Source organism: Podarcis muralis, chromosome 8 (genome assembly GCF_964188315.1).
Source record: "Podarcis muralis chromosome 8, rPodMur119.hap1.1, whole genome shotgun sequence".
In the NCBI taxonomy this organism is placed as follows: Eukaryota; Metazoa; Chordata; class Lepidosauria; order Squamata; family Lacertidae; genus Podarcis; species Podarcis muralis.
This window is the reverse complement of record NC_135662.1, coordinates 72,078,956-72,102,906: the sequence shown is the minus strand read 5'-3', so window position 1 is coordinate 72,102,906 and position 23,951 is coordinate 72,078,956. Positions and strand designations below refer to the sequence as shown.

At 42.0% G+C, this 23,951-nt stretch overlaps 1 protein-coding gene across 4 annotated transcripts in view; it reads right to left on the bottom strand.

Annotated features, from left to right (window-relative positions):
* Positions 1 to 302: 302 nt before the first annotated feature.
* Positions 303 to 23,951, bottom strand: part of CDH10 (cadherin 10) — a 128,176-nt gene continuing 104,527 nt past the window's right edge. For 3 of the 4 annotated variants that reach the window (XM_028737928.2, XM_028737925.2, XM_028737923.2), the window contains 7 exons: positions 20,002 to 20,189; positions 15,835 to 16,088; positions 11,421 to 11,557; positions 10,673 to 10,794; positions 7,108 to 7,216; positions 5,423 to 5,674; positions 303 to 1,782 (listed from right to left, as the gene is read on the bottom strand). In XM_028737928.2, coding sequence (XP_028593761.2) covers positions 1,289 to 1,782; positions 5,423 to 5,674; positions 7,108 to 7,216; positions 10,673 to 10,794; positions 11,421 to 11,557; positions 15,835 to 16,088; positions 20,002 to 20,189 — 1,556 coding nt within the window. In that variant the 3' untranslated portion in view covers positions 303 to 1,288. The remainder of the gene's footprint in view (positions 1,783 to 5,422; positions 5,675 to 7,107; positions 7,217 to 10,672; positions 10,795 to 11,420; positions 11,558 to 15,834; positions 16,089 to 20,001; positions 20,190 to 23,951) is intronic. The other variant, XM_028737929.2, reaches the window with a different exon arrangement.

The window sequence follows — 23,951 nt, the reverse complement described above, 5'->3', positions numbered from 1 at the left end:
GGTTGCAATTCCTTAATATTTTCAAGGTCAGTGATTCTATTTTTCTTCATAGATATAGATATATCTATCTGCTGAAATTTCCCATTGAGTTCAATGGGGCTTATGTGCACCTAATTGCAGCTGCTATTAGATGAGTTCTGTTTTACACTATGATTTTATGCTTGGATTATATTGTACTTAAATATTTGCGAGCTCCTTGGAAGGACAAGTGGTCCAGAAATAACAAAATAAATGTGAATAAAAGCACAACCCTCTAAACTGATAAAAGGCCATGTTCTTTATAAATCAGGCAGGCAACAATATCGTTATAAAACTGGTTTATTTCTTAAAAATAAATACAAAAATATAAATATAAAACATTGGCAGATAGAATCTGATGAAATGAAGTTGCACAAAGTTTTTTTTTTCTTTTTTAAACCAGCTGCATATCACATTAACACCACGTGTATATTTTCAGGGAAATTTGTAATGTACAGAATAGGGACATATGTTTTCTTCTTCTTCCAGGGCCACAATCTCTAAAAAGAAGTGCACAGAGGTTCTGTGCATTCATTTTAATTGTTTCTCACTTCCTTTTTCAGAAATTGCACAAACAGAACCCACAAACTAGAAGTGCCACTGAAATTTCAGCTATAGCAAAATTCAAAGAATTTATTGGAAAATCTGATGGGCTTTGCACACTGGGCTGTTATTCAGAAGATTAATTTTTTTGTAACAGAAAAAGAAGCCCCTTGTTTTCTAGGCATGTCGATTCTGGGGAGAATGCTCTCTATGCAAGATTTTGGAAAGCTCTCCAGGGGTCTTGTGTGGGCAGTTCCTGAAAAAGAAATAAAATTCTAAGGAAAAACATAGGAGTGCATGTGGAACGTGCATTCATGACCCTCTGTGGATCACGGTCTGGGTCTTTTAAAAAAGCTGTATTTGCAAGTGTAGAACATGTATTTAACGAAAGCAACTCAAATCTATGGTTGCTTGGGAGATTATAAACCTGCACAAAGGTAGTGTATCCTTTATTTCATAAATTGGACCACACTGAATTTCAATAGCTTTGGCTTTTGGAAAGGGGTTAAATAAAATGCTGTATATATTCCATGTGACATTCTACGAGAAAGAATAAAGGACATTAATGAGCAAATTCGAAACGAAACGAGAAAGAAAGGAAAGGAAAAAAACCCATTGTGCTGAGTGGCAGGAAAACGTTCCTGAACATCAAATATTGTCACGTGGAGAAGGTGTCTGTAAAGTTACTTCCTCTCAAATGAACAAAAACTGTATATCCTACGGTCGGTTAGGAAGTGTCTTTATCGCTTTCGCCTCCACCATACATCTCAGCAAGCTTATTAAACCGAGGCCCCCATTCCTTGAGGTAATCATAGTTTTGGTCTCCCTCAGTAGTGCCAGACTCTAAAGAACTCAAGGATTCAGCTATAGAATCATTTCCTTCATAGGCGTAAGTTGCCAGGGAATCGTACGGTGGCGCAGAGGGGTCATTATCATGCTCTTTCAACCTTTGGTTAATGAAATCCCGGACATCCGTGTTATCTGGGGCAGAAGGAGTCCTCCGTGGTATAAATAATGTTTCCGGGATGATATCTCGGCGTAGCTTCTTATCTTCGATAGCCGCAGGATTCCTCAGTGTGCCAATATCAAAAGCCTGTGTGTCTTCTTCTCCACCACCTTCATCATTATAACTCACAATGTTGTCTCTGATATCTTCCTTAGACAAGATCAGAGGCTCTTTCTTTCGCTGCCTCTTTAGAGCCGCAAACAACACCACTATAACTTGGAAAAAAGAAAGAACACCATTAAGAAGGAATTGCAGTTTGCGATACTAACAAACATGTCTGTCGTGTCCATCTTTGTTATTATTACTACTACTATTTTTTACCAGCTCAGTGCAAGACTTCAGCCATGCTCTATTTGGTAATACAGTGGTACCTCGGTTTTCAAACGTAATCCATTCCAGAACACCATTCAAGTTCTGAAACGTTCAAAAACTGAAAACTCAATAGCCAACAGCTAGGCCTCAGGATCTTGCACTCAGCGGAAGCCACGTGGCATATTCAACTTCCAAGGTGTGTTCGAAAACCGAAGCATTTACTTCTGGGTTTACGGCGTTTGAAAACTGAAATGTTCGTCAACTGAGATGTTTGAAAACCAAGGTACCACTGTACTCTATGATGTATTTGGCATCCTGTATCAAATCAGCACACTGTTGTTGTGTGTTTTTATACCAAATATATGAATATTGGACCATATTGTTTCAAAAGTCATGTGCCTGCCCCTCTCTCTGCCAAGCGGTGGCAAGAGCCCAGCCATGCACTCGTCAAAGGTCTGTCCTTCTTTGGAGAATTGAATGTGCAGCAGAGACTGCCATGCCTTTAAGAAATATGGTTTATTAGCCTTTTTACACCCTCAGTCTGCATGGAGGGAGTCCAGATCTCATGGTATGGTCATTTCAAAAGGAGCAGGGCAAGCAGCCTCCCCCAAAGATGGATCTCAACTCTTCTTCCTCCTTCTTCTTCCCAGAAACCCTTTTCCTGTCCCCTCAAACATACACCCCACCCCCTTGGTAACATCTCACTCCCCAGTGGGCCATCAACACCTTTTGTCATGTTATCAAGTTTGCTCTTCAGCCAGCCAGCCAGGCTGGTTTGCGTAAGTCAGCCCAGGAATTCCCTATATGGCACAGTTCTGCACTTTAATCCATATCCCAATTAGTTGAAACCCTGGCATGTATGGGGTTTGGGGGCATTACCCCCTTAAATCTATAACAATATTAATTTATGTGCAACCATTGCTAGAAACCTACCAAGAAACATCGTGGGGGATTTGTAATCCTGACCCTTGACGTCCAGAATAGATGAAATGAGAACATATGAAATTCCTTGGATGAATCAAACCAAGAAGGTCAATCTGTTTTGTTTTTTACCGCAATACTTCTGGAAACTCACAGGAAGGGTGTGAGGTTTCATTATTTATTATTTATTGCCCTAGCAATGAAGATGTTGTTATGCATTTGCAAGGGCACAAGACTCCCCTAAATTTAATGAAGGGTAGAATTTGGCAAATATTTAGATTATGAAGGGAAGATGCCAGGCCAATGAAAAACGCAGGTTAAACCAATTCTTCTGTTCAGAAGATTGCTGACAGTGATGCCATTAAGAACCCAAAGGCAGCTAAGCACCAAGCCATTAAGAACACATGACTGTGTAGATGCCGTCCTTCTTCCCAGCTGAGAAGTGGACAGTAACAGAAGAACTGAGAGGGTGAAGTTACCAGGGGTAACAGAGGGTGTTTGTAATCAAGTTTGCTGAAGCTATGAGAGGAACAACGAGAGGCACTCTTGGGGTGTAATGTTCTCCACGCCCTCCACCAAATCTCAGGTTGTAAATATGTGTAAAAATAAACCATATTTCATAAAGACACGGCAGTCTCCTCTGTGCCTCATTCCCAAGAAAATATGGCTTCTGCTCAGCAGAGATTGGGGTGGCCTGTAACAAGGTATTTATTCTGAAGGGGGATGTTCCTCTTAGCTGTCCTAAGAGCTGTTGAGAGTTCTATCCCCCTTGAATAAGACTAATCTTTTTTTTTTTTTTTTTTAAATCATCTGTATGCCATCATGGCGTATTTTGGTCATGAATTCCTTAAATTACTTATGCATTATGTGAAAGAATTTCCTTTTGTCTGCCCAGAACCTACGGCAAGTGCACTTTAACCAAATACTGAAAAGAGTCTGCCCAAAATAGCCTTCTTCTTTTTTAGTGCTATAGTCTGTAAAATGCAACGCTTAACTAATGCTTCCTTTGTTCTTTTGCTTCGAAAAGTAGCTGCTAATTGTCATTTCAAACTTGACAGCTGTTCTTTGACATATCCCATCTCGTTTCCCTCAGATCTGCTTGCTGAAGCAGGAACTATGCCTTCTTTTGAGGAAAGAAGTGACAGCAAAGCTAATTGGAAATCCACAGTTTAAAAAAAAAGTTTAATTGACCCCATAATCCCTATTAAAGTGTGTACTATTTTCAGCTAGGGTGGCTTGGTGGGGCTGTGTTGCGCACCTGACCTCTGTGTGGCTGAGTCACTGCAGTGTACTGGGAAGGTAAGGAGGGGGCCAGGAAGGAAGGAAGGTTTTTGCAATGCAAATTTGCCAGTAGAGCCATTCACCTTTCTACTGGCACCATTTCCCCTCCCCAAAGTGCTGCAATTGGTTCCACCAGCCAGCGGTAAGGTAAGCAGCATAGCTTCACCGTGAAATCTGCTGCTGACTATTTTAAGTCATTCACTCATTTCTTCATACATTGCACAATTTGTTTACACATATAAAGTATGCCTAATTTAGGCCAAAAAGTGCCCTGGAAGTTTATTTTAAAGGAGGGGGTAGGAAACATATGATTTTTATTATTATTATTTTCTTAAAGAAAGAAATAAAGAGAGAGAATAAGAGAACTCCACTCGAGCTTGTTATCTCCAAAGAGTAGAGGCTGATTCACACTTTTAATTCAATTTCCTCTTTTCTTTTTTAAGGTATGGCAGCATTTCTTCTCGTCTGCTCTTTCCTTTACTCTCTAATGCAAAAGTTCCCCTTGTAAAAAATGAGGTGCTCGATTCACCAAATGATTCGGAAATAAATGCGTGAATCTTGGAAGAGGCACACTTTTTACTCTATGTGAAGCTCTCCAGAGAGGTAATGGTGTGTGCATATTTTATATCTATATATAGTTTTAATTCTATGAATGTTCAATTGTGTTGGGGTTTTTCTAGTTGTTCCTATTTTTTCAGTAAGTAGCCTTGATTATTAATGTCCTGGGACAAAAATGCCTCAAATTTGATGCCTGTCGGCACCTTGTCAGCCCCTTGTTACCCACCAAGGCCCCTTGACCCTCTCATTTTTTGTTAAATAGGGATGTTCTTCAGTTTTACTTTTTGTTGTTGCTTGGTTGGGTTTTTTTTGGTGGTGGGGATGTTGCCTGTTTCATTCATTCATTCATTTGCTTTATTTCCTTTTCTTGCCCTGTATAAATGTATTGCCTGTTGTTTGGGCTGGTTCTGAGCACCGCCAGTTTTTCTTCTTCTATGAAATGGGTGTTTTTGTGGTGCCCACAGCAGTTGCCTAGATTTCCTAATGTGCCCATGCACCCGACAAAAAGGTTGGCGATCTCTGGAGCAGCAGCTTGCAAGCTGGAACATGCTGAAGTGGTTATGCACTTCCGACTTCATCTGTGCAGATAAGATAATATTGTACCCTAATCCAATTTCAGGGACAATCAGTGTATCAATTTGATTACTGAAAGGTGGTGACAAGTAAGTAAGGCTGAAAAAAAGAAAGAAAAAAAAAAGACTGCAGGATGCAGCTTGGCAGGGCCTAATATCTCTTTATAGTGCCATTTCATTTAGCAAAGAGTAGCGTTCCCCTGCAACTTACCCAGGAGAATAATGATGCAGAGCAGAATGGCAATGAGCGCTCCTGTGCTAAGACCTGCTGGAAGGAGCAAAGCTTCAGCATTGCAAGACTGCATGTTTCCCCGGCTGTCGCAGGCACACACCCGAATAGTCAGTGTGCCAGTGCTGCTTTGGATGGGGTAGTCATTGTCGGATATCACCACTGGCAGAAGGTAAGTACTGATTTCGTGCCGGCTAAAGCCATTCCTCCTCGTCAAAATCCGGGCAGTGTTATCTAGACCAGTTAGCCACAAACAATGTACACATTACAACAAAACCACAGAGCTATGCACTCAGTGTTACATTAAGAGAACTTGAACAGACTTCCCATTAAATATTTCCCCTGAAGCAAGCAGTGGGCTATCTTGTGTGTGCAGCCTTCTGACCCAAAGCCACAGTTCCACGTTTATTGACATTTCCCCTTGCCATTGTGTTTTAAATGCAGAACAAAACCCCCCACAAATTTGTCATTAGTAATGCGAGCTAGCATGAATAATATTCAAGGCCATCAACGTTCCCCTCCATTTCCCCTTCACTCAAAAGAACCGGTTTGTTTCCTTAATGAGCAATTGTTATTTTTTTGTCCCCTAACAGGAATTGAGTGGTGTGGGACATGGGATATGACTCCATAATTGCTGTATCATAGACAAAATGCAAAGAAAACCCCAAGAAATGTCTAGCTAACCCCATAGACAATCTGAATGATTGAAGGTGCACACTAGTAACTGAACGTTTTCTGGATTAAGCTAGGTAGATGACAGATATCCATTATTGGATCTCTCATCTCTGAAAAAAAATGGTGGCTGATGTGCTGCTGGGGGATGGATCTATCATTGACTATTGTACATGATAATTAATCGCAATCAAGAACAGTATACATTCACTGATCACATACTAGGTAGGACTCTGCCATCATATCCTGCTTGTGGGTGTCTCAGAAAACAAAAAAGTAAAGTAAAGGTAAAGGACCCCTGAATGGTTAAGTCCAGTCAAAGGCGACTATGGAGTTGTAGCGCTCATCTCACATTCAGGCCGAAGGAAGCCAGCATTTGTCCACAGGGAGCTTTCCGGGTCATGTGGCCAGCATGACTAAACTGCTTCTGGCGCAACGGAACACCAAGACGGAAACCAGAGCACACGGAAATGCCGTTTACCTTTCCACTGCAGCAGTACCTATGTATTTATCTACTTGCACTGGAGTGCTTTCAAACTGCTAGGTTGTCAGGAGCTGGGACAGAGTAATGGGATCTTGCCCGTTGCAGGGAATTCAAACCACTGACCTTCTGATCGGCAAGCCCAAGAGGCTCAGTGGTTTAAACACTCAGAGGCACCCAGCTGGACACTGTTGGAAATTAAATGCTTGAGTAGGTGGACCAGCCCACCATTTTGCTACTACAAAAATCATTGCGGAATGGGAAATAAGAGTTTATCTGGAGCTAATCTACGGCAACTTGAAATGATGGGATAGGTTTTGCTGTAGAGCACTGTTCAGTGGTTCAGTGGGCCAGAATAGCGCCTATCTGTCCTTTGAAAATGAGTTGAAACATGTCTTTATTTCTATGCCGTGCCTCTGAATCCAGTTACCCAACTAAACAAAAATGGGAATACTCCAGAAATGTGCAGGAAAAATCACTCATCTCACATCCCGAGATGTCTTATTCATTATACCTTCATTGTCCTGGACTGTGAAATTTGGATTAACAGCAGCTAAACTGAAGAAAAACTTTTGTCCTCCGAGTGGATCATCTTTGTCAACTGCACTTATGGTTTGTATTAGCTGCAGAGAAGGGCAAGGAAAAACAAGTTGACATTTGTGAGAAGGTTGTCTGACTGCTCTGAGAAGTACAAGTGGCCTTGAAGGACACTTTCAAAATATGTTTCTTTGTTTGCATGGTACGTAACATTTATCCATCCCAAACAACACAGTAAAGTCAAATGCACATTGCATTGTTTACTTGGTTTCTTTTTATTCCCCAGAGCTTTAGTAGGCAACTGGAGGCCCAGGGGCCAAATCTGGCTTCAGAAAACTTTGCATTTTGCCCCATATCCTTTATGGTCTCTCTCTCCCCCCCTCCCCCCAAACACACTATTATTCACTTGAGCTGCTTTCTTCCAAAAGGAGATATAGGCAAAGAACTCTTTAATCTACCTTCCTGCAGTAGGAACACGTAAGACACGTTTGGATAGTTTATCCTTGCCCCATCTCCCACAATGTTATGCCTTTCAACTCCTCTGCACAAGAAAACAGATGGGAAAATGTAGTGGGAATGCCTAAGGGAAGGACTTTGGCTACCATGATTCATCTTTATGCAAATCAACTTCAGATTTATCTTAACTATGATTTACTGAAACAAACCAACTTCAAACTGTGATTTATGAAGCCAGCCTGTTTCAACGAGCCATAAGCTGAGATTAATCACAGTTTAGGCTTCACATGTAACACTAAATGGCGGTAAAATGAAAATTTCCGCTCTCCTCCTTGCGGCTGCATTGAAAAAGGAGAGGGAAAGCGAGAGTAAATGAAATCAAGCCTTAGTCACATAATAATAAACCATGGTTGGACGTTCTATTCAAATGATTTTGTTATGTCAGAACCTAAACAAACTGCAATTAATCTTAATTGTGAATTAGGGAAGCAAGCCAACTTTAAACATTGGTTTACAATTCTGGTTTGTCCCCCTATACCATACTTGAGGTTCAGCTAACCACAGTTTCCGGTTCCTACATAATTATAAACCATGGTTAACTCAAATCAGAAGCAAAAGTTTCTGGCCTTTTTGCAACCCCAGCAATGGAACTCAGTGGGTGATATTGGGCCAATAGCTTTCTTTCAGCCTAATTTAGCACATAGGATTGCTGTGAAGATAAAATGAAGAGAGGGAAAATCATGTGTGCCACTTTGTGCTCCTTAGAGGCGAGACAGGATAGAAAAGTAATAAATAAATGCAGAACTCCCAACTAAATCAATATGGAAGAGGAAATTAAAAAGTCTTTGCCTATTTATCCATTTGGGAAGAATGCAGTTGTGGACACAGCCAAATGCTACAGACTCTTTAGCCTTTGTTCAGTTCAAAATATGAAATCTGTTGAAAATTAGTTGTAAACCAGAAAAATCAAAAAGCTTCTTTCTGCCCCGCACAGGTATGTGACTTGCAATTTGCTTTGTAGCCTGGTTATATGTATTGAATTCAGCAGGCATGGCATAAACTTATGACCTCAAATGTGGCATGGGAAGTCATGTAAATACATCTAAATCTTACTCTATTTGTCACCCTATATTTGAGAGCTTATATTGGAGTTTGGCTAAAGCAGCGGTTCTCAACCTGTGGGTCCCCAGATGTTGTTGGACTACAACTCCCATCATCCCTGAGCTCTGGCCTTTCTAGCTGGGCGTGATGGGAGTTGTAGTCCAACAACATCTGGGGACCCACAGGTTGAGAAAGGCTGGGCTAAAGGAATCCAAGGTGCTACCCGAGATGTTGGTGGCTGGGGGGTGCAGTCTGTTCTCACTACAGGTGAACTCAGGGGCGATGTGTCCCTTTTCACCATCTGAGGTGAAATGAGAAAGTGCTGCTCTCTGCCCCCCATGCCATTGTGCCCCACCCCCTATTTCCACCATTGCTGGGGAGTGCCCCCACTCTAGCCAAACTTGGCAAGAGCTGAGGCGTCCCTCAAAGCATTGCCTCTTGTATTCTCCACCCAGGGGCAGGGGGAAAGATGAGCAGCGGGTGCTTTCTCATTGGTGGGCTGACTCTGGGTTGAGTAAAAAGGGAGATGTTTGCTCTTTCTGGCTTCAGGGTGCTGCTAAAGTCACATGACATCACCCTGAGGACAGAGAGTATGGGACCATTTTTTTCCTGTCCCCAACCTGCCTGCTGCTCTGTCTGCATGGGGAGTGGGTGGCCGGCTAATAATATTAATATTAATAGTAATATTAATATTAATATTAATATTTTGTTTATACCCCGCCCATCTGGCTGGGTTTCCCCAGCCACTCTGGGCAGATTCCAACAGAACATTAAAATACAATAACCTATTAAACATTAAAAGCTTCCCTAAACAGGGCTGCCTTCAGATGATATTCCAGTGCATGCCTTAGCTGCTGACAGAAAGTGCCTGACAGCATAAATGAAAATGGCGAGCTGAGGGAGAAGTTTGTCAAATTACCCCTCACCCTTTCTGAGTAGAAAATTCTGGCTCGGCCTCAGATAGAAGTAAACCCTGTGGAAGGATGGCACACAAAAGCTTCCCTTAGATACTCCTCTGCTCCCCTCTGACACGAAACATAATAGAAGCAATGCCATATTATTCTCCCTGCCAATTCTGTCAAACCCTTAAAAAAATCCTCCTCCCTAAAGGTGAGGACGTGTTTCCCTCCATCACCCCCACAAAAGTGGAAAAGCAGTTTGGGGAAAGGAGTAATTTGAGCAGAAAAACAGCAGGAAGTGAAAGAGTTAAGGTGCCCCTGTCCTCTCACTCTTCCCATTTTCTCTCTCCTCAGGAGGCACAATTGTGAGTTGCAAGAAGCCCTAATGGCCGGTACTTTGCCGCTCTTGAAGGCAAAGTCATTTCACATTGATCCGAGTACAGTTCAAAGCATCTCCTAAAGAGGCAAAGCAAAACAAATGTTTGTCCTTCTGATGCAAACAACTTTTTATGCTGTTGTGTGATTTGCCCACAGAAAGCCTTTTGAGATAAAAAACCGGCATTTGCATAAAAATAGAAGGCTGACAGTGATGTTTTAGAACACTATCCATGTCAAGTCAAAGCGCAATTGAGTTATGTAGCAAAGGATGCTTAAAAAATGATTACAAATTACTGTTTGTAACATATAACACTTTCCTCCATGAAGGCGGCACTGAATGCAATTAAGAGGGTGTTTTTTTAAGGACAAATCCGAGAAAACAACTGAAGAGAAACTGTTTTCTTTTGGGGGGTGGGGGGAGGGAGAAAGGAGCTTGATGTCTTCCGAGCACAAAGCTTCCTTTTGTGGATCTGCAAGAAAGTCATTTGGTAATTTACATGTTGATGTAGCTGGGAAGCATTGCTGTACAAGGCTGGAGTCTGATTTGCTGGCAGCCATTTCCCCCCTTTTCATGTTAAGTTCCCCAAACTGCTCTCAAAAGCAATCTTTCACTCTTAAGGAATAGACACATTATTGTAAATGAATGACTTGGTGCCTGTTCCCATAACAGAACCAAATAGCTTTAAACATTTCCATAAATTGACTTACTTGGCCCGCTCTCGCATTTTCACACACAAAAGTATCATAGAACACAGCAAACTGTGGTGCGTTGTCGTTCACATCCAATATCCGAACGTAAACAGAAACGCGAGTCATCTCTTTGGGGTTATCTGTCAAAGCAGGGGGAAATCAGTAATCTTTTTTAAAAATAGATTCTCTTTTCTATCAGAACTAAACTAGGGGGCCATGGATACATGGCACTTTAAGAACAAAAACGGGGGGGGGGGGGACCAGCAGTTTCACTATATGAATTTCTACCAGCTAAGGCAGAATCTTTGGTGCCACAACTATAGATGACTAAACTAGGAGGTCCTTTAATGTGTTACTCATACTTTTTGAGGGAGAGTCTCACCCTTAGGGGACCCTCTGACAGCATCTGTAGGATGTGGGATCTGCCGCAATCCATGCTCCTGTCATGGCACTCTGCTCACACAAAAGGTATGGGGGGGGGGTCCCCTACACCATAGCTCCTTCCCAGACCAGCATTGACCCTCCCCTAAACAGAAACTATTGACATGGCGAGAAGCTCCTAAGAGCCTACCTACATGGACTTCTCCAGTCTGGGTCTACCAGTGTCATGAAGGAACGCACACTGCAGCAGCTCCCACATACTGAAGCTTAACATCACATGAGGTACTGGGTCTTCCACATAAATCCAAAGAAAAATAATTTTGCACAATATTCTCTTCTCATGCAAACATGAAGAAAACACTTGCGTCAATAGCAATGAGCTTACTGATTTCAGCTGCTATCACACTAAGATTGTGCCACTGTGATATTTCTCGGTCAAGCATCTTGGAAGTATAAATAGATCCATTCCCAGAATGTATGTTGAAGATTCGGTCAAGGTCAGTGTGGCGATCCAAAGAAAACCTAAATTGGATCAAGTAGAGAAAGATTTGTCAACTGCACATGCACCACTTTCATCTTCCTATAAGAAACAGCCATTCCAATTCAGTGTTCAGACAGATGATGCATCACTAGAGTCGTGGAGCCATTGGGAAGCTCCCGATCCAAATTTTATTCAGACCTATCTCTTCCCAAGATTCTTAAGAAATCATGAAAATCTCTCTGCATCCCCCCCCCCCCCCCATGACAGTTCCTGAAGCCATTTTGCATGATAGATCATGGACTCGATGATACAGAAGCACTTCCAATTCCCACTTGACTATTCTCATACGTGAAGCAGAAGAACCATGAGGAATGGAGCAGCCCCACAGGCAGCCATCAGAAATGCCTCTGAAATGTTACTGAGTCTATGTTCCCTTTGCTGAAAAAGTATCCAGCTCATTGACATGTGATACATAAATTGCAATCCTAGGCTCACACTGGTGGTGGTATAAAACCTGCTTCAACTTCTACTTCAGTGATATGTCTGTCTTTGCTCTCTCTTCCTCCTCATCTCTTATACTGACTGTGATAATTTCCTCCCAGCTTTGTCCTCAATGTTATTTGCTTTCTTAATCTTTGCTCCCTTTCATTCTCTTCTCTTTTGGTGACAGATCCCTGTTTGCCCTAAACAACAGAAACTCAGTTCCATATAGCATGTGCAACTTTGAGTTCTGGGCTGTGCATGTGCTTTTAAGATGGAGGTCTTTCTCTATTCTTGATGTTGGCCTTTCTAATAAAGGTTCCATACAAAATGTTCAGAGTATCGATGCCTCAGAGTTGCACTTCCATGAAGAAAGCAACCCAAAGAAGGCGGCAGCATTGTCAGTATGAAAAAGAATTATTGCTCCATTTGCCGAGGCAGAAAAGATGTGTGCAAGCCTGTGTGCCAAAGACTTGTGTTAGCACAAATATATATAATCATCATTGAGGAAAATTCATAGTTAATCTCTGTTTTTTTATATGTACAGTGTTGCTGCATCAAGTGTTTTCTGCATTCTGTAAAAAGGCAGAACTGTAAGAACCAACAACTGTGCTTTAATAAGCAAAAAGGTAACTTTTCTTTCCCTGTGAACTGAACAAGATAAATACAGTCATTTACCTTTATTAGCTCTATTATCTCTGTGGTCCAAAAATATTTAATTAGAATGGTACAGTGTAACCCTGCTGCTCCTTCCTCAAACCCCAGATAATTTCATGGAAAATTGCAAAAATTGTAGGGACAGTTTCCCCCCCGTCCATTACTATCAATAGTTCTAGTTAATTATTCACCTGCAGCTTATTTCACAGAAAACAGGTGATTTGGCCATACTGAACAATGGATTGCAACTGACATCAGTGTCAATGTTTCCTCTTCATTATCTTCTCACAAACCACTATATATTTTGGCATGGCCGGATTGTGTTGGGTAGGGGTAAGGGGTGTGTTGGTAGGGAATAATTATTGTTAAATTCTTTGGATGCGAAGACCTACCTTACTATATAATAAAAGCGCAAAGCTGTCAACATGCAACCTCCTCCATTGGAGGATTTGTCCTGCTGAACCACAGTCCTGGATGTGCATGAAATCAGGGAACCCAATATGTTATGAAAGTTGTTTTTCACTTTGTTCTCTATGCAGTAGGAGAGCTCTTAAGATAACATAACAAAGTTTTGCACAATAGCTCCAGAGATTACGGAGCAAGTGTTTGTCTATGTTTGGAGGGAAATTGATTGCCATTTTAAATCAAGATGGGAGACTGCACCTTTCAAAACTGCAGTGATTTTTTTTGGTTTCTTGGTGCCTGCCATTAAGTCTCTCCTCCTTACAGGGGGAGGAGTTGTGAGCAGGAGCCGTTTCCCGCGTTGGCAGGGGGCGTTCCAGCCCCTGCCCAGCTAGCCTGGCCTGGCTGCTGTGCCATGTCCCCAGGCAGCCAACCAATCAGGTGGAGGTTTGGGGGCGGGGTTTTGCTGCTCACATGTGGCCACGGCAGCACTTCCCTTTCATTCCGCCGCTGGTTTCATCGGATCAAGACCTCTGGAGGAGCTTGTTGTTTTTCGGCTGGTTTGGGAGTATGGCCAGCGAGAGCCAGGAGGAGCCATTCCTGCAGGGAAGCAGGGGCTCAAGTATTTTGTCTTGGCAGCAGATTTCTGAGTGGAGTGCCTCAAGGGAAGCGGAATCATCAGCGGTTTGGAGACCGTGAGGTTTGGAGACTGGCTTGGGGGGGGGCGGCGGTTGCCTTGCATTTTCTGTGGGTTTCTGTTGCTTTGTCCCCTCTGGGTTGAACTGGCAAATTGGCATCATCCACGTGGTTTTTCGCATACCTCGTAGCAAATTGTCACAATTTTTAGGTATAGGCGGTTAGGCATTGGAATATGTTTGTGTATTGGAGGGCAGGGTGTGGCCACCGCCTTCCCCTCTACTTTATGGGTATTCCGGTAAAGGAATCCAGCGGTCGTGGATCCTGTCTGATGCTCTTGCTGGTGGCTAGGGCCATGGCATGACCCCCGGTGACATCAGGGGGAGCTTTCAGTTGTATTTGCATCAACAGGCTCCTCCCACTGGTGGTTAACCCTTGTTAGACTCACCACTCCCTGAGGGGGTGGAGTCACGCTCTGTTATTTTATCCAATGCCTAAGCCAATACCTCTCACATGCTGTAATCAATAAAATTGTGACCTTTTTTTATCCCATTAACCCAAGTGGGTGGCAGGTCCTTGAATCACAACTTAGAAATTATTTCTTCTTGTGGATTCCTAAATAGTGACTCTGGATAGCTGGATTTGAGGAAAGAGGTATCTTTTCTTTTCTTTCCTAGGAAAAACATCAGGTAATATATTCCTATAGAAATATTAACTGGTTTTCTGATGCCATATCCAAACTTGCTGAATACATTTGCCAGTACTTGTTTGCCCATTTTTTCTGCCGTACATTCACATCTTTCATTAACTGTTGCTGAAATTCCTATTGTCATTCCAATAAATATCCAAACTGCATGGACAGACATTAATAAAGCCGTCATATAATGGAAACAATAGAACAGGATGAGAGAGGAGCTTATGCCAATACAGAGCTTCAGGTCTTGGCATGGCCAGCTAATCTTCCTTTTTAGCTCATGTTTGGCTTATGCTATTGTCAAATATGACTGAAATTGATGAAGAAGCCAAACCAGAGTTCTCGTTACTTCTTGGTTGTATAAATATCACATATAAACAGTTGAGGAGGAGAAGTAAAATAACATGCTTCTGAAAACAAAACAAATCCATAGAGCTGAACCAAATATTCATGATAATGCTCCATTGTTCTCTGAACATTCATTGAATATGTAATAGCTGCAAATGATATCTAACAATTGATTTTGAGATGTGTTTTCAATAATTACAACAATATTTGGCAGTAGATGGTATGCTATACTTAAGTCTTGGACTGCATTTGAAAATTGATATGCTATGACATAAGTTGAGTTTGGACAAGCATATCTGCTTAATAAGCTGAAATATCAGTGAATTGATTAGTTGTGCTTATGGCTCCTGCTTTTACTTGAGGAATGGAATGAATAAACCAGCAACTCTTCCATTAACTGTAGTTGCCTGGTAACAGCTTCAGAATAAGCCAGGACAATATACCGTGGTTTGGTTGAAAACCTAGCATGTCCTGAAGCTGTTAACTATGGTTTTCCAATTAGTAAAAAATGGGAAATAATGAAAGATTTCATTGTTTGCTCCCACTGCGAAAGGGACATTCTAACTCACCCATTTTGAGATTTCATATTTGATGTTTGTCAAAACATTTGAATGTCAATTTTAGATTTAAAGTTGCATAGTCAATTTCAAAATTCTGCGTTTCAAGTTTAGTTTTTTGGGGGGTAACATTTTGGCTCTACAAAATAAGCTTGGGGGGGGGATGACACAATGTTGTTTTGTTTTGTCTTGTGTAGTGAGTGAGATATATACCTATAGACTAGTTTTTTGGCCAAAAGTAAGTATCTGTCCCTAATCGTATCAGAGCAGAGACAGAAATGAGAGACAGAAAGTCACAACATTGCCTTGAAGTTTCATACTCTGGCCTGATAGGCTTCTGAGAATGTCATTCTACATGATCAAAACAATCTTCTTCAAGAATACAGTATCACTCAGTCCAGGGTAGAATACCTTAGATATTCCTCTTTATCAAGTACCTCATGCCTACATTTCTATGCATATCACCAGTCAGAGTAACAATATCAGCTGAAATAACTAGATATAAAGATGTTATCAATCTAGGGTTTTTGATTCTGGCCTTTACCTGATAGGACCTGCAGCAGAATCTGGATCTCGGGCCATCACAGTGCCTATGATTGTGCCCACCTCAATATCTTCATGGATCTCAAAAAGGTAAGAGGATCTGCTGAAAATGGGAGGCTCGTCCACATCTTCCACTGATATTTTCACAGTGGTTGTATCTTTGAAAGGTCCGAGGTAATAAAATCGTGGGTCAACATATAGATTCTCTGCCTCTACTTTCAAAGTATATAGCCTTCGATTCTCATAGTCCAGTGGCTGTAAGACAACATAGGGAGGGAACAAAGTCAATAACACAATGACACAACAATGTGTTAGGTGTCAGAAAGTCACATTGTGAAAAGTGGGATAGCATAGCAAGCACCATTTGCCATTTATGTAATGGCAGCAATATCCCAGGTACCAAAGCACATACAATAATGACATATTCCAAGATACATATTGCTTGCTTTATGGTGTTGCACAGGAGTGGCTAACATGTGCCACTCCAAAATGTTGGGGTACACCTGACTGTTGACCATGGGTTGGATGGGAGTTTAGAGTCCCGGATGTAGTGGGTTAAGTGTTGGGTCTCTATCCTGCTTTTGCCATGGACAAGTAGTCATGCATAACAACTAGTGACTCTAGATGGGGAGGGCAAATTTGTATTAAACACAAACACACACATACTCATCTAGCTGAGGACTGGGTGATCACACAACCGGAAGGTGCACTGGAAGGCTTCTTTTGAATACTGGAAGGCTGGAAGGCTTCTTTTGAATACTGATTTCCCTTAAAGAACTGGAACGCTGGGTTTAGACTGGTAGGGCTAGCCCAACCATTAGGCAGAGTTAAACATGCAGCTCAGATACACCCCAGTTCTTTCTCCTGAGCCATTCCCCTCTGTCAGATGACAGAGTTGTCCATGCACAAGGCCTGTCCTAATTAGCCAGTTGGCTCACACATATTGGAGAGAGATTTTCCACTGTTGTGCTTCTGTATATGAAATGGTGAGAGGGCACCATCTTGTCACTGGGCAAAGCAGTGGCAGACTTTGGGCTCTCAAATTTCAGCAGCACCTTTTGGAACGCTAACATTTGGTGGTGCCCACCACCTCTCACAGTCCATTCTGCAGCATCACTGTGGTGTCCTTTGCAGTGTTCTGCCCAGCGCCACCGTACCGACAACATCACCCTAAAACCAACTCTGGGAAAGAGTGAATAGGCCCTCTCCTCCTCCTCCTCCTCCCCACTTGCCATCTCCCTGTGGACACAACCTGCATCACTGCTCAGAAGAAGAAAGCAATTTGAGTGGAGACTGCTATTATTTCCCCTTGCTTTTGGAACTGCTCGCAGAAGAAGCAGAGGGTTCTGGGATGTGGCCGTAAGCCTCCTGCTGGGATCTGAGTAGTTGCCCAATGGTGCCAGTCCTGAACTTGGCACTGAATCAGACTCTTCTTCCAATTGGGGGAAAGGATGGGTGTGCATTGTGGGGAAGATGTCCACCACTAGAACAGTTGCCTGGCCACTGAATCAGCTACTCATGTCCTCCTTGCCCTCAATAGTACCGCAGCTGAAGCAGGAGCACTGCACAATTGTTCAAACCATGAACTGGCACCCATACTGTGGAGAATGCACATGTGCCAAAATGTTATGATTCAGTTTAGTACCTAGGGATCTGTTTTCCCCAGCCATTTGCCAAGAAAGTTTGAAATGAGTGTCTCAAATGCAATTTGAGAAGAGGCAGATCTACACATCATTGCATCAGATCAGAGGTGGTGACATGACTGAATGCCATTACACCTGGAAAACTTGATTCCAGAGAAAAGGATTCAAGCTTTCCTTTTGATATGCTAGCTTTGAAAGTGCAGGGTTCCTCCCTGCCCACTGGCAAATAATTTTAGAAACACTGTCCTCAATGAAATGACCTGGTCTAGTTTTATCAGCATATCTGCTGTTTTTGTGACCTTGGATTCATTGGGCAAGTCACTACTTCCTAACTACCTTCTAATGCAATGAAGTGGTTGCAACTATACAATGAGACAATCCCATCCATGCCTGTATGCATCAAATTGTCAGAAGGATTTGATGTAAAAACAAATACTTCACTTGACTCTTCTGTCTTCAGCTCTCAAGTGCATACGCAAGTAGCGAATCTTTAGGTAATAGCAGTTTCCATGCAAAATCCAGGGTCTCATCATCAGCACCATATCAAGCAGTTTTATAGTCCACAACATTGGTCAAGTGACCACCATAAGGCTAATTTTATGAATATATATATATATATATATATATATATATATATATATATATCCTGAATTTAGATTATCTTATGGGAAATCTGTGCATAACCTGGTTCATTTACATTGCATTTCATGAATCTGACATCAGTGAAATTTTGGCAAAATATATGTGACATTTTGTCAGCAAGTGCTTTTTAAAGGGAGAAGATGAAAAGTTTGGAGTTATAATTAGAATACTTCTGGGGGGGGGGGGTGTGGATAGACAAGAGATTCCATTCTCCGATTTCTCTGTGACTGCAGATGAAAAGTGCTAGCTAATTAATGATTTCCAGGGAATGAACAAGCTGAGAGAAAGTGCAGCTTGTCTGACATTAGAGCAAAGCTTCATTAGCATGCACAATATAACAGAGAGATATCAAAAGGTGGACCCAAAATGGATTCTGGAGACATACTGTTTATTTCCCCTCAAATCTTTAAAGTTAAATTAGTGCTCATGAAGGATGCCAGACTGTCTTGGCGCTTAAATCTTCTATTTACTCTGAAGTTATATTACGTTGGCAACAGACGCTCCCTTCCCGCATTATTGAGACTCTCCTCCCTCCATCTTAACCTTGTTCTCAAGGAGAACTTTACGTTGTACATGCTAATTATGTCTCAGATATATTCTCAGGTTTTCAAACTGCCAAAGGTACTGCACCTCAATGCAACAATCTGTCTTCTGAATAGATACTGAGTGGGTGACACATAATAGCTATGTGGACACCCATTCATTGTGGCTATGCAGGACCTTAACCCCTTGAGAAACTGCTCTGGAACTATGAAAACTCTGTTGGCTTCCCACAAATCTCTAAGGCACTTCCTCTCAAATTTTCCATGAATCTTGCTTTGGCAAAATATGACAACAGCTCTAATGATGACAGCCTTTCCTCTTTTGATGCAAATATGAAATACTTTGCATTTGGGTCCACTCTTCTACCTCTGAATGCATTACTGTTAAAATATTTTTCCACCAATAAGCAACCTTTGCTAAATTGAAAGGTATGGCAAATAACTTATGGTTACCAGACGTCCCCGTTTCCTGGGGATAACCCCCAGATTCACAAAATCCCTCCCTGGAATGTCCCCGGATTTCATTTAGTGTCCCTGGATTTATATTTTAAGTGTTCCAGATTTATTAGTAGGGAATGAATGTTGCGTGATTGGTTCAACGGCACAAGACACATCATATGGGGACTTCCGGTGAGGCAAAATGGCAGGCGCCACAGCAGCAAGCAGCTCCTGAAGCCAGCCAGAGCCAACTGTGCTACCAGTCTGGCTCCGGGCTGCTGAGACTGCTGCTGCTGCTGCTACTGCCAAGGGGGAACCGGGGACGCCTGGCACGTCCACTGGGGGAGCCGTTGACACGCACACCCCACAACCCAAATCAAGCCAGGAGTGAGAGCACCCGGTCGACTGCCCAGCAGTGCTCCGGGGCCAGGAAAACCCTGGAGCCGACGCAGGGAGAAAGGGGAGAGGAGAAGGAGAAGGAAGAGAGAGAAAGAGGAAGGAGAAAAAAGAGGGGAGCCCTGACCTTGCCGCACTGCTGCAGGTGCCACCGCTGAGGAGGAGAGGTAGGAGAGCACCGGGAGGACAAGGACACATGGCCGATCCCAGGCCTGACCTGAGCCTACTTCATGGCACCTAGCGCTCCAAGAGAGCAGGCCGGGACCCAGAGGAAGGTCTGGCGACAAAGGAGACCACAGAAGAGAAGTGTCCCTCGATTCTTTGAAAAAAATCTGATAACCTTAAAATAACTGCACAGCTATAACTGTGGAATCTAAAACAGAGCTACATGGCATTTCTGGACAACCAACAAACTTTTAATAATGGTTCCAACCCTGCAAAATATAAAATGTAATTTCAAAGCTGATTATTTTAAAGCGCCCAGTAATTCATGGAGATAATACACACCTTTCGCACTGTTATAACTCCTTCCTGTGTCTCCTTCTGTGTAACAATGTCAAACATATCCCTTCCATCACCATCAATAATGCGGTATTCAAGTTCTGCGTTCCTCCCAATATCTGCATCAGAGGCTTTTATGGTTCCAATGGCAGTGCCAACCGGGGAGGATTCTGGGATACGAAGGTGGACTGAGCCTGTAAAGAAGAAACAGTCAGAAATACATAAGCATTTGTTAGTTACAAATCATGCGGGATTAACAGCAGAATCCCATAATGTCTACCCAGAATCAGAAGAATATCCCACTGAATTCACTGGAGCTTACTCCAAGGTATAAGATTGCAGTTTCATGACTCCATAGCTTTAGCCATTAATTCAAGAAAGTAACACTTTGGGTTATACTGATTTCATTCAGGAGACATAACTTTTGAAAACCTTGTATGTGAGAAGGCTTATTCTATCTGTCCAACTTCCCAATGGGCTTTTCCAACAGCGAGCCCCTATCATAACGTTAGGTTTGAACATTTAAAGTAGATTAAAGGGCTCTGCCACCATTACTGCAACAAATCCAGTTAAAAATGGACTTTTGCGGTTTGGAAAGTGATGTGAAATGTATTGCAAAGTGTGGAATGAGTGAATGATTAATGGGAAGGCTTGAAGCAAGTCTTAGTTCTGGAACATTAGTTTTTCACACCAGAATTTATCCTATATATGCCAGTCTTTCTCATTTTGAAGTTGACTGAATCCACGAAGTCATGCCTTTAATCCAGCAAGCCTGTCTTATTTGAAGTTCACTTTCAAACATGGCATTAAAGCACTTTTAACAAAGGAGGAGCAGATGAGTTGCCCAACAGCACCAACAGTTGCTTGGCTGCAGGTAAAATTTCACCTAATTAAGTGTATATTCAAACACATATTCAAACACATGCTTCCAAAAATGCTCCCCAGTTTTGTTTAATACTGATGCTGGAAAACAGTTCTCATGTCTTCGGGAGCTTCCCGTAAGTGTGAATAAGCCTTCCTCATTGATATTAATATTACAGCATTCTGATAATAACTGCATAAGAGGTGTTCAATTTCATTAGTCCCCTTGATACATGGTCAAGTCAGCAAATCAGATAAGAGATAAGAGCAGTTTAGTGTACAATTTCACATTTGACATGAATTTTATTGATTCTTCTTTTAAGAAAGAATCAATAAGGCCTTCAGCACTTCCATGAATCAAGCACTTTTTAGGCCCTTTCATGAACCCATTAGTTTTGTTACTTTTAACGTGATATAAGTCTAATTAATAAAGAGTCTGTCAAGGGAAAGGGGAGGAATGCTTAATAAAAAAAAGATGACCCATTGCAGAAGGAGGGAGTTTGGGTTATGTATGCATCTGTAGATATAAATTTGCTCTGGAGGGACTTAGCAAACATCCTCTACAGTAGATGGAAGGAGCGTGTGACCAAAATAACAATGGAAATGAAATGAAATACAGGAAATCTATTTAGAACAGAGAGTAAACCTTCAGCTGATAACATACTGATGTCTAGAATACTGTGTTATTCGCTTTCATACGAATCACAATCCCAGTACCAAAACATATGCAGGGAAATACTAAATAAGCTATGTCAATCAGTCAGAAGAAAACATTGTTTTCATAGGAACTAAGCAGACTTTCCTCTGAAAACAATGTACACTGCAACAATTTTTTAAAAAATCAAAATGCTCATGGTTAAAGGGCTATGATTGCAGTTATGCAGATTACAGTTTACTTTCCATTAAGTTGTAGGAAAACTTGATTACAATAAGATCAGAAAGCTGAAACATTATCCCACTTAACCTCCCCCCCCCCTTTTCTGCTGCCGGTGCTTAAAATTGGTCTAAACATCTGAATATTATTGTTGATTGCCTGCATTCTATATGCACATTTTATGTGAACTGTGCAGAAGTAGCAAATGGGTTCTCTCTGTGTGTGCATGGAGAACCAATAACATGGCATGTGTCATTCCCACATCTTGTCACCGATAGACAAGTCAGCCTTCAGAGATGAAGCACACATTACTAAGATGAAAAAGGTAAAGGAACCCTGGATGGTTAAGTCCAGTCAAAGGCGACTATGGGTTTGTCACGCTCATCTCACTTTCAGGCCGAGGGAGCCGGTGTTTGTCCACAGACAGCTATTCCGGGTCATGTGGCCAGCATGACTAAACCGCTTCTGGCACAACAGAACACGCAGCGGTACCTATTTATCTACTTGCACTGGTGTGCTTTTGAACTGCTAGGTTGCCAGGAGCTGGGACAGAGCAACAGGAGCTCACCCCATCGTGGGGATTCGAAATGCCAACCTTCTGATCGGCAAGCCCAGTGGTTTAGACCACAGTGCCACCTGCATCTTTACTATTGCCTCCTGGTTGTAGACATGCCCCATCCAGTGAGCAGCATTTAGAAGTACTTATCTAGTGACTCATCATCACCATCAGGTTGACCATCTCCATGCCTTAAGTTGACCCTCTTGGAAGATGTCTGGGCCTATGCTCATCTGTTGAATACATGAAAATAGTATGTCCCTTGCCACAGGGACCATGTATGATAGCATTGCTGGGATAACCCTGCTCTGTGGCTCCAACTCTTAGATATCTTCCAGATTAGCCATCCCATCTGGAATCGCCACCCTGTGTTCATTCACGTATGGACACAGACACTATTCTTGCAAAATTCTTTATCGACTCTTTTTTGTATTGCATTCCTGTTGTTGTTCTTCTTGTTGTTTTCAGCCCTGACTCGTGGCAATTTTTGTATAATTTAAACAAAATTTTTAAAAAATCCTTCCAGTAGCACCTTAGAGACCAACTAAGTTTGTTATTGGGATGAGCTTTTGTGTGCATGCACACATCTTCAGATTGGTCTTCAGAAGACGTGTGCATGCACACAAAAGCTCATACCAATAACAAACCTAGTTGTTTCTAAGGTGTTACTGGAAGAAATATTTTATTTTGTTTTGACTACGGCAGACCAACATGGCTACCAACCTGTATAATTTAAAATGCAGTTACCACTCCAACCTGTCCAATGTGGACAAGGAAAGCACTGTCAAGTCTTTAAGTTACGGTACTTGTTTGTTGGCAGTTCAATGATAAGTAAAGAGCCAAGTCCTTATCAAGAGGAAACAATACAAATATGTAAGACCATTCAATGGCAAACTTTTAAATACATTAGAAAGGAACTTTGCTGAGTGGAACTTACTTGTAGATAACAGTACAGAAAGGGTCTTTGTCATAGAGAATTACATTGCGGCATTATACACCATGACAGTGTGTAAACTCTATTCCCTAGTATGTTATTGCAGTGCTGCAGAACCTGCTATTCTGTGGCTTGATCTTGACACTGGAACGGGAAGATCTGGACCTTCCTTTCCTATCAGATGCACCCTTCCTTCTAAAGCTTCTGAACAAGAGTCTAAGTCAATGTTGCCATAGTAATCTCAGATTCTTGTATTCCTTTTGACACTTGGGAGCAATAATAACTCAATTTAAACAAGCAAAATCATTCAACTGATAATGGTAAAATAATGGGTGCTGCAAAATCAGCCACCTTTGGTATGTTATCAAAGGGTTGCAGAAGAATGCGACGGCACCAAACAAATGGAAAACACAAAGGAAACTGTTTCTCGATACCAAGAGTTTTCAGTCTCTCTAAAATATGCTTTCTGGGGGGGGGGGGTGGAGAGAGAAAGATTCAATATATTACAAAATACAAACTCCCTCTGTTTTCCTTGTGCTTTTTCAATACAGTCATACCTTGGGTTACAGATGCTTCAGGTTGCGTTTTTTTGGGTTACGGACTGCCGAAACCCGGAGGTACCGAAACGGTTTCCAGGTTTTGGCGGCTGTGCATGAGCAGAAGTGCTAAATCGCAACCCGTGCATGTGCAGTTGCTCCGCTGCGGGTTGCGAACACTGCGAGCTGTGAATG